Genomic DNA, 11,536 nt, shown 5'->3' on the forward strand with positions numbered 1-11,536 from the left:
CCTGCCCTGGGAGCCGGGGACTGTGGGTGCAGCGCCCTCGGCCCGGCCCTGCTCCATCCCCAGGGGTAGCGCCGTCCCCTCAGGTGCTGGGATGGACGATCCCCTAGCATCCGGGGCTAGCGCCATCCCCTTGGAGGCTGGGATAACGCTATCCCCTCACTCCTTGAGATAATGCGATCCCTTAGGATCCAGGACTACCGCGATCCCCTCAGGTGCCTGAGATGGGCGATCCCTGAGGAGCCAGGACTAGAGCGATCCCCTCGGTCCTTGGGATAAGGTGGTCCCCCTCGGGTCCCGGGATAACGCGATCCCGTGGGGACCCCGTGGGCAGGCGATCCTTCAGCATCCAGGACTAGCGCGATCCCCTCGGTCCGGGAGCAGCGTCTTGCGTTTGAACCCGTAGTCACGGCTCATTTTGTCCTCTGACTTTTTCTAATCGCCGGCCTTGTGAAAGTCCTCCGGGCCGGCCGCGGGGCGCTCGCAGACCCTGCCGCCCGCCACCTCCGAGACACCTCGACAAGGATCCTTTTATCGGCTCCCTTGGGGACGTCGCCCTGGGCAGCGTTTGGAGACCGGCATCTCCTCAGATGAGATAGGTGCTTAATTACCATATAATTACCGGGGCCAGACTCCTTGATTTTAATGTGTTTGAACTAGAGTCTACCGCTATTCCCTGGATTTTAAAAAAAGCAGGTGCCTATCTTAAGGTCATTAGCATCCTTACCATCATCGTTATCATCATCATTTCTAGAAGGTAGTTAAGTTACTCTATAGGCGCTCAGAAGTACATCAGTTAGCAACAGAGTGTAGCCCTTTTTTGATCAGGAAAGGGTCACCTTACCTTACATCACATCCCTTTGCATGCATTTGGAGGGATATTGTTACTTAACTGATTACTTTTGCCTTCAGTGGGAAGCTATTTTACAGGATGGAGAACTGCTGTTTTTGGGGGGTTTTTAATCAGCCCTGGTCACTTTGACAGATGCCACATTAGCATGCAAGAAGACACTTTTACGTGGAGGTTGAAATGATTTTACTCTTATTTGAAATCTCAAGGGTTCTCAAAATGGAGTTTGCCGCTGAATGCACTGATTGTACAAGTCAAAGAACAGAAACATTTGGAATGGTAGCTCTAATTCTTGAATCTGTATAATGTGAACGCACAACCTGAACTCCGTCCTGTGGCTCACAAGTGGTACAATAATCTTTACTTACATGATGACATTGTTTCTTAAACAATACAACATAATTCAGTGAGCTTTCTACAAGCGTAGATAATTAGCAGGTATATAATCATAGACCAGCATAATACTTGCCTACAACAGAGCAGCATTAAGATTCTCTTTTATTTGAGTGTTCAACTCTTTTATTTTCTGGGCACTTAACAGCACAGCCTTGTTACTTTAGTAATGTTTTAATTTTATTGCATGCATTTTGGGAGGGGAGATTCTGGGGGGCGGGTGGGGGGCAGGGGCTAATGATAAATTTCTGGGAGTCTATCATTTGTTCAAGGCCCACTAGTCCCTATTAACATTACTGAACAATTATGGACACTAGATTAAACAGACCCAAGTCAATTAAAGCTGAGTTAAAATGTGTTAACAACACCAGAAAAGGACACTTTTCAATACACATGCCTAGAGGAGTCTCATTTAATATGAAGAAAACTCTCAGAGGGACAAATGTAATACCTAGCTCCTGTTTGCTTTCAGTGGAAGTTGGTGCCTAACTGCCTTTTATGTCTTTAAGATTTTCCCTTTTAAAACCTTCAGCAAACATTAAAACTTTGCATCCTATTTATCCTCCAAAACTCTGATTTATGGATTATTTAATTTTGCATTTTTAAATAATCAAAAGTCTTAAGGCACAATAATAAGATTAATTTTAAATCACATTAAACATAGTATGCCAGGAGAATATGAGATCAGCAGGTATTTTAAACTCCTTTTTTATTTTAAGGCTTTAGATCAACTTAGATTTCCAAAAACCTCTTGAAGCATAATTTGGGGAAGGAAAAAGAGGACTAAAGTACTCATAAAAAGATGGGTGAAAATTAAAATATGTAATTTGGTATAAATGAACTAGATTCAAGAAAGGAATTTTCTAGTTCATGATGGATGTTCTTGCTTTAATGTATGTATGAGCACAGAGAGGAAGCTGTGTTAATCTGAAGTTAGGCAGAAGGCAGGGTACGTTTGCACCTTATAGACTAACTAATCAGAGATGCATAAACTTCATAAGCAGGGACTTACTGGCTGCATCTACATGAGATGGTTACTGTGAAGCTGACTATTTAGCTCCACAGTAAATGTCTCAGCATCTACACATGCAACCCTATTAGGACTCAGGAAACTAATAAACTCTGCAGCAGGTTTTCATACACTGCAGCTCACATGTCAATGCTGACCCAGCTGACTGGGGCACGAGGGTGCTTCAGTGCAGGGGCTGCCTGCTGGCTAGCCTCAGTCTAAAGCACCCTCTTGCCCCAGCCAGCCCCTCCACAGCACACTGAGCCCAGTGGGACCAGCCTTAGACTGGTAGGCTGACTTCCCAGGTTCCCTGCCATCCTGGGCTGCTCCAACCCAACTCATACCTATGTTGGGTGCCTGCTCCCACAGCCGGGCATGGGGCACAAGCACTTCTTCCTTCCTGGCAGGGCTCTGTTGAGCCCTGCTTTGGTTTGCTGACGTGCAGGAATGGTGAGGAATTTCCCCCTCCCTTTCTCTGTGTAGCATGGCAGAAAAGTGGTCCTCTCAGCCAATTAGAGGCGTGGGAGAGCCCGCCCTGAAAAATGCCTGAAATAGGCTCCAGCGAGCCTACAGGGAGCCTGTTTGTCCCCCTGCCAGAGCCTGAATTACAGTGATCTCTAACTATTACCATAGCTCATAACATCAGTGTACATTTCCATAGCTCAGCTGGATAACTGGCCTGCTGTGTAACTGGGATTTGCTGCAACTGCATTCACTTCCCTAGACCCTATGACCAGTGCCATATTCTAAGACGCAACAATATATTTAACATGCCGAACCCAGACTTCATCTTTTTGGGTTATCTTGTTTATAGTTTCACCTGCAAGAATTAAAACAAGATTGCCTAGATTGTCTGTGAGTTCCTCTGCATAAATCAAAGCACAGATCAAGGCAAAAATAACAAACCCCTTTATGCAGAACCTATCCCCAACATCCTCATCATTTCAAGAGCCTGTTGGTCATAGGTAGCATCCTTTCAGAGTCAAAGGGCCCTCCTGAACTCTCCTTTTCTGTTTGCTGATTGGTGACAGAACCTTAGGTTTGATTAGAACCAACTCATAAAGAAAGTTCTGCTTCTCTTTTCATGTAATGATGACTTAAAAGTTTAAAAATCCCTTTCAGGTGACCAGAAGCACAACTCCAGACCTAGCTCCCTTGGACAGCAGACAACCTTTTGTTCTGAGATGTATCTATCTGCAGGAGGGTTGTCCAAGTTCAGGACCCTTGGCATCTTTCCTACATATCTCTTCTGCTAGATATAAGAATTTCTCCTTACAAATCTTCCAGGATCTCAGCTAAGATGGACATTACCATGCAAAAATATAGGATACAGCACCATGAACAGTACAGCATCAAAATGTTCACAAATTAGAATGGAGTTTTCAGCATAATGCAAACACATTCGTTTATTGCAGCCTCAGTAATATAGGAAAAAACAGCAGTTCCTCCTGGTTGAATCAGGGGAAGCAGAACTGGTTTAGTTCTCCTGCACAAGGAGCTAGGATTCCACCATATACCTGCTCAGGAAGTGCACATATCTGATGCCCCGCAGTGCCCTACACTGTGGTTACTGCAGATTCACCAGGCAAACAATATCGATAGCGTTAAGTCTAAAAAGAAACTTAGCCTGATTTTCAAAGGCACTGTGACTTGCAGCTCCCACTGTTTTGGGGTGATTTGTAGTTATGAACCTTTCTGAAAAATCAATCTATTACTGACTTCAGCTAGTCTTTTAAGAAAATGCTGTACTTATTTGAAAACCCATAAACTAGAATGCCCCAAAATTCCAAGTTAAGGTGTCCCTTCACAAAAGCTTCTGAACAATGGGGAGTATAGTAATGTATAGTTTAGGTCACCTGCAAATCTCATTGCTTTAGTACTACCCTAAGCACCAGATATTCTATCCACCATATAGTTTATCCAATCATATCACTAGTTACCAGAAAAAGATTCATACTTTAAACTAATGCACTCCTCCATGACATCATGAATAAACTATTTAGATTATTCGCATTGGCTCCACCTGCTCTTACATTTGTCCTGTTTGTGTTTAAGTAGCACTTTATCCCAAACTTGTCAAATTGTCACAAAAAATCACTAGATTCAAAATCTATTTATTCTCCCTCTCACATGATGGTGATGATGGAAAAATGGTGGATATTATACTCATTAATAAATGGAATCATAGAAAATTAGGGTTGGAAGGAATCTCAGGGGGTCATCTAGTCCAACCCCCTTCCTCAAAGCAGGACCATCCCCAACTAGATCATCCCAGTCAAGGCTTTGTCTAGTCAGGTCTTAAAAGCCTCCAATAGTTCTCACCTTAGATGACAGAGGAAGCAGACTTTTACATGAATGAAAACCAGTGGTAAATAGCCCTTTCTAGAGTGCTTTATGCCTAAGAGCTGGCCAGGTCTCTAGGTTCTGCTCCCTATGTAGGTAAGTTTTGTGATGAAGGGAAGTGGTAGATTTGTAATTTTTAAGAGGGACAGTCAGCAATTTTTAGAGGCGCCATCTTTGCTTGGCCCACTGGGATGCTTACTTTATTTTCTCCCAGAGACAATATGAGATAGCCAGGAGCCTGGGGCAGCCATCGTACGTGAGGGCAGGAGTGATTTCTGGATGCTGCTGCTGCTATGCTGCTGGCACAATCACCTTCAAGGGCAGCCATTTTTTTCTGTGCCTACCTCCACTCATGAGTCTGTGCCTCTTGCAGCTGCCCTGGCTGCCCTACCCTAGATGCATCACTGCTTTCTCCTGTGGCCAAAATCTACCACGTCCTCTAGATCTGAAAGTATCTGTGAAGACACAGCATGTAGCTGAGGGTAGGGGGCAGGAAGAACTGGTACTAAGCTGGCAATGTGCACTAAGAAGGTATGCTCTGAGAAGGTGATTAGCAGCTAGAGCAGAGCTTTCCAAACTTTTCATGTTGGTGACACACTTTTTAGACATGCATCATTTCGCGACACAGTAATTCAGTTCCGGGGGAGGGGCCAAGGGAAGCAGACGCGAGTAAGGGAGCTCTGCGGTGCCCTTCCGCAAAATTTTCTGCATTTCGCGCGACACGCCTACACACTGCAGCCGACACACTAATGTGTCGCGGCACACAGTTTGGAAAGCTCTGAGCTAGAGGAAGGTAGGTATGGCATTTCTCCCCATTTAAAGGTCAAATGTTCTTTCTGTGGTGGTCAGAGAGGTTAGAGAGCTATGACAACAGAAACAAGAGTGGAAAAAGGAGAAAGGTGAGTTTACTTTAGCCTTTTAACTGATATCTCTCAGGACTAGTAAACTTGTCCAAAGTTTTAAAGCACTAAAATAGATTATACAAGCAGGCCTCTACTTTCTAGGAATTTCAAGCCACCCTTGTTCTTTGATTTTGTTACCCCAGTACATGCAGGTTCCTTACAAATGCAGCCTATTGGATGATCCACGTAGCCTTTATAAGCCACTCCCTCTAAAAAATGTGCATCTCTTCTGGAGAAGAGACAATTAAGGGGGGATTTAACACCAGCCTTCAGCTACCTGAAGGGTGATTTCAAAGAGGATGGAGCTGGACTGTTCTCAGTGATGGCAGATAACAGAACAAGGAGCAACGGTCTCAGCTTGCAGCAAGGGAGGTTTAGGTTGGACATTAAGAAAAACTCTCTCACTACGAGGATAGTAAAGCAGTGGAACGAGCTACCCAGAGAGGTTGTGGATTCTCCATCCTTGGAGGTTTTTAAGACCAAGCTAGACGAAGCCTTGGCTGGGATGATATGTTGGGGATGGTCTTGCTTTGAGCAGGGCGTCAGACTAGATGACCTCCTGAGGTCACCTCCACCCTTAATTTTCTATGATTCTAATGTGTTAGATATGTCCCAAATAGTAAGCAAGTATATGAAGATTGCAGTGTCATTGCATTAAAAAAAACAGCACTGGCTTCTCTATACTGCATCCAGTTACTTTGTTTTGTAGGACCTCCAGAACTTCTGCTCAAAAGATTCCTGAAAATTTAGGAACACCTGACAGTGACCGTGTGGCTTTTTTGTGCTTTATCTTTCCCTCACTTTTCAGTTTTTTGGAAATATTATTTGAGAAATAATTAAATACTAAAACCTGTACTTCATGAGCATTATATAGATACATCTCATAATAAGAATAATTTAGAAGCCTCTGTATCCCTTCTATTGTGACAAACTTCCCTATGACATTAGTGGTAATTACGCCTCAATGGACGTGTCTACACGAGAAGTTTACTGAACAGTAGACTAAAATTAGCTGTGCAGTAAATGTCTTGGTGTCTAAATGTGTGCCTCTATGTAAATTCAAGTACTATCCTGCTGTGGAGAATAAGATATCTCAGCAGCGCACATGTAGACACCGCCCTGGCTGGCTGGGACACGAGAGTGCTTCAGTGCAGGGGCTGCCTGCTGGCTAACCCCACACTGAAGCACCCTCCTACTCCAGCCAGCCCATCCCCAGCACATTGAGCTGGGTTGGGGGAAGCAGCTCCAGGCTGGCAGGCTGCCCCCCCGACCCCCTACCAGCTGGGGCTGCTCCAACCCAGGTCAATGTGTTATGCTTCCAGATGCACATTCAAATGGCAATAAACGCCAGAGTTTATCGCTTTGCATTACTTGCATGTCTAGATGTGCTCAGAAAGGGCTATAGCATTGCCCCTGAAATGTTGTTAACATTCCAAATTAAGAGATGCAGGTTGAATATGACTACTATTTCAGGGATTACCATGCTAGGCAGTGAACTCAGTGGGAACTCAGGAACCTTGTATCAAGGTAAGAAAGATTTCCATCTTTCAACACATTAGGTATTTTAAAATACTTCCAGTGTAATTTGTTGTCCTGTAAGATAAATTATTTTTGCTTATGGCCAAACTGTGATTGTGAACCCCTCCCACACTGATGAGCAGGTTTTCTTGTGAGTAATCCCACTGACTGTATAGGGACTGCTTTTGTGAATAAGTGCTCACTCATGTAAGGCGTCTAGGGTCTTCCCCACACTGAGCAATTTTTAATTGCTCGTTTTACAGTGCATACTTTTAAATTATAACTGTGAAATATGAGAACCAAGGTGTTGAGATCTAGGTAGGCTGTACAACTTATGCCAAGATTTATGGAAATTAAATGGATGTCAGCTTATAGGCATACAGGATTTGCTACAACGTATAGTTATCACAATACTTTCAAATGTGCTAAAGTAATAGAAAATAAGATGTTTCTGTAAATTATGATTAAAATCAGTGTCATCTTTTCTTCAGCTGCTAATTAATGTCTTTCTGATTCTAAGCAGGACTGTAATATGGATTTAGAACTCAAAGACCAAAATGACACGACCGTTGCCAAGGAGAACACCTCTGCTACTACAAAAAGTTCTGATTTTTCTGCCTGGGAAGATTATAAGAGCAGTGTAGATGACGTACAGTACTTTCTGATTGGGTTGTACACCTTTATAAGTCTTGTTGGTCTTCTGGGAAATCTGCTTATTCTAATGGCTTTAATAAAACGCAAGCAGAAGACAGTAATAAACATTCTTATTGGAAACTTGGCCTTTTCTGACATTTTAGTTGTGCTGTTTTGCTCGCCTTTTACTTTGACGTCTGTCCTACTTGATCAATGGATGTTTGGAGCAATCATGTGCCATATTATGCCTTTCCTCCAATGTGTGTCAGTTCTGGTTTCAACTTTAATGTTAATATCTATTGCTGTGGTTCGATACCGTATGATAAAAGAACCCCTTTCTAGTAATTTAACAGCAAGACATGGATATTTCTTAATAGCAACCATCTGGGCTCTTGGTTGTGCCATTTGCTCCCCTCTGCCAGTTTTCCACAAAATTGTAGATCTCCATGAATCCATTAATCTAGAGGGACTAGGCAACAGGCTTTTGTGTATTGAGTCATGGCCGTCTGATTCATACAGAATCAGCTTCACTATTTCTTTATTATTCATGCAGTATATATTACCCTTGGTTTGTTTAACTGTAAGTCATACTAGTGTCTGCAGGAGTGTAAGTTCCAAACTGTCAAACAAGGAAAACAGATTTGAAGAAAATGAGATGATAAACCTCACACTTCATCCACTTAAGAGTAGTGGACCCCAGGCACAGCTCTCCAGCAGTTCTGGATGGAGTTACACATTTGTCAGAAAACACCGAAGAAGGTATAGTAAAAAGACTTCTAGTGTGATGCCAGCTATTTTAAGGCATCAACAGAATAATAATTCTGGAAACCTCCCCGATACCTCTGGGACACAAAGAAGCCAGCTTTCTTCAAGTAAGTTCCTACCAGGGGTACCCATCTGCTTTGAGATGAAACCAGAAGAAAATTCAGATGCGCAGGATGCAATTACACTATCCCGATCCATCACTCGAATTAAGACAAGATCTCGGCGGGTTTTCTGCAGACTGACAGCTCTGATATTAGTTTTTGCTGTCAGTTGGATGCCTCTTCACCTTTTCCATGTTGTGACTGATTTTAATGCCCATCTCATTTCTAATAGGCATTTTAAATTAGTATACTGTATATGTCACTTACTGGGCATGATGTCCTGCTGCCTGAATCCCATCTTATATGGATTCCTCAACAACAGTATAAAAGCTGATTTGATATCTCTTATTCCATGCTTCCAAATATCATGATCCTGTAAGCTCAACAATAAACTGTAAAACAAACAAAAAGTTACAACTGTGAGCCTACTGAACTATGAAATATTCAGTTTTAGGTGTGACTGAGTTGTAGTTAGCAATATTTATCAACTTTGGGTATGAAAGGTTAACTCAGAGGCTGAATGACTTGTGCATTTGTGTAGAGCAGGATTATATAGGTTAATGATAATATTATTCTTTACTTGCCTATTTCTTTGAAGGAAATCATGCCCAGTGTACAAAAAACATTTTTATAGCTCAAGCAAATATTGTTTCAGCTGTACCTTGGTCCAAGAAATCAATAATTAACATGAATTATTTCAACTGTTTATTCAATATCAATTATAGCGAGGCTGTAATCCAGACATTTATTTTGCTAAATGATTATTGTTCAGAATATGTGACTATTCTAACCATTTTTTACAAATAAATTTCTGTTTCTGGGTGTGATTAGAACATATTTATCTCCTTCTTTGATGATGGGACTCCTGCTCCGCCCATACCTCTGCCTCACACTTGCCAGAATTCAACAGATCTTTTAGCTGCTTCTCTACAGACTTTCTTATTCACAGGCCTGGTTATCATTATCTTCTAGGCTGTTCCCATCCCTCTTAGTATACCTAATTACTCCTTTTTTCTGGTCATTTTACAGTATCCTATTATTTCACATGGTTTTGAGTCTTACCTGGACACAGATGAAATATATTTCTGCCATTATTTTGAAAAACCTCCTTAAAGTGCATTTTGCTTCTGGTTAGCATGAATTTAGTCTGGTGAGACCTGATTGTAGTGAGAAATATGACAATGGGAATAAAAAGGGATGGAAAGAGCAGGTTTTGGTTGTGTGTTTGTTTGTTTGTTTTAAAAACAAAAAAAATGGTTTTCATCATATATATTCTGCTGTTTTGAAATGCTGAAACACCTTGTAGGAACAAATACAGATTAAGGATCTTGAGTCAGCAAGATAGTGGCATCAGTATAGGACTTTAACCACAATCAATTCAAGTTAGATCACTGTCCTCTAGCATCCCAGCCTCCTTTGTGGCCTTCCCCCACCCTCCACTCTTCTTTTGCAGGAAGGCACACTAGCACTTGCCCCACACTAGGGTGCTCCAGCCAAGTGCGCAGTGGGCCCTGCCCCTGAACTCTGCCAGAGCCAAGCCAGCACAGCCCCTCCCCCTACACCTACTGCCTGCCTCCAGCCATCTGTCAGCCACAGACAGGCAGTGGGGAGAAAGGGAGGCATCTGTGTCCTCTGCGTGAGCCCTGGGACCTGTTGTTTTGCTTGCCTTTTACTTTGACAGCTGTCCTGCTTGATCGTTGGATGTTTGGAGCAATCATGTACCATATTATGCCTTTCCTCCAATGTGCGTCAGTTCTGGTTTCAACTTTAATGTTAATATCTATTGCCATGGTTCGATACTTTATGATAAAACAACCCCTTTCTAGTAATTAACAGCAAAACATGGATATTTCTTAATAGCAACCATCTGGGCTCTTGGTTGTGCCATTTGCTCCCCTCTGCCAGTTTTCCACAAAGTTGTAGATCTCCATGAATCCATTAATCTAGAGGGACTAGGCAACAGGCTTTTGTGTATTGAGTCATGGCTGTCTGATTCATACAGAATCAGCTTTACTATAGCAATGTGTGGAAGGGAGGCATGTCTGTCCTCTGCATGAGCCCTGGGACCTGTTGTTTTGCTCGCCTTTTACTTTGACGTTTGCCCTGCTTGATCAATGGATGGTTGGAGCAGTCATGTGCCATATTATGCCTTTCCTGCAATGTGTGTCAGGTACCTGGGGAAACCTGAGCCCCTAGTCTGTGCCCCTGCACCCCAGAATGTGTACACAGCCCTGACACTGAGCTGAGGAGAACCCCAGAAGACAAGTGTGGCAGGGCACTGTGTGTGCCTGCCACTTTAAGGGCCTGGTGCTGACAACCACCAGGTGCCTGATGAGAGCAGCCATTTTGGAGTTAAGGGCTGCCTATATAAGCAGGGCAGTTTGGCTGCTGGAGGCCAGGCAACAACATTGCCTGGCTGGAGGGCTGCTAAGATCATCTGGAGGTAAGGGAGGAGTTGTAGGGGATGGTCAGGAGGCTCCTGGTCCTGGGGATGACCTAAAACTGCACCCTGCCAGGAGTGGGTGGCCTGGTGGGGCTCCCAGTGGCGTGGGAGCCCCCAGGAAATGCCAGGCCAGTTACCACCCCGGTGAAAGGCAGGTCGGGGCACCTTAACCCCTAGCCCCCACCACCGGGTGGGTAACCCCTGTGTTTGTGTGAAGGGCCCAGAGGGCAGACCCCTGGAGAGAGTGAGGGGCTAGAGACCCGACCTGAACAAGAGAGTACCCTCGACTGGCCTATGCTGGGGCCAGGACCAGGACGGTCAAAAGGGCCAGGGGGACACCCAAGAGCCGGGGGCCTTGGGTCCCGACTGGCCTGGAGGTGGCCAGGGCTGGTAGCCAGAGGTCCTGGGGGGACCACACCCGAGAGGGGAAAATAGTTTGGGGGGGGGCTAGGTAGCCTGAATGAAGGCAGAGATTCCACCTGAGCGGAGGGATCATGGAGGGGTCCTGTTAGGAGGATTCTAGGGCCCACTGTGGGGGCCGGTGATTATGTGAACATCAGGATGCCATCTGCGAGGCTTGGG

At 44.1% G+C, this 11,536-nt stretch overlaps 1 protein-coding gene across 1 annotated transcript in view; it reads left to right on the top strand.

Moving 5' to 3' along the window:
- Nucleotides 1-8,882, top strand: part of NPY5R (neuropeptide Y receptor Y5) — a 9,031-nt gene extending 149 nt beyond the window's left edge. The window contains exon 2 of the mRNA XM_006020833.1: nucleotides 7,536-8,882. Coding sequence (XP_006020895.1) covers nucleotides 7,536-8,882 — 1,347 coding nt within the window. The remainder of the gene's footprint in view (nucleotides 1-7,535) is intronic.
- Nucleotides 8,883-11,536: the final 2,654 nt, after the last annotated feature.

The sequence above is a fragment of the Alligator sinensis genome, unplaced genomic scaffold (assembly GCF_000455745.1).
Source record: "Alligator sinensis unplaced genomic scaffold, ASM45574v1 scaffold49_1, whole genome shotgun sequence".
Taxonomy (NCBI): Eukaryota; Metazoa; Chordata; order Crocodylia; family Alligatoridae; genus Alligator; species Alligator sinensis.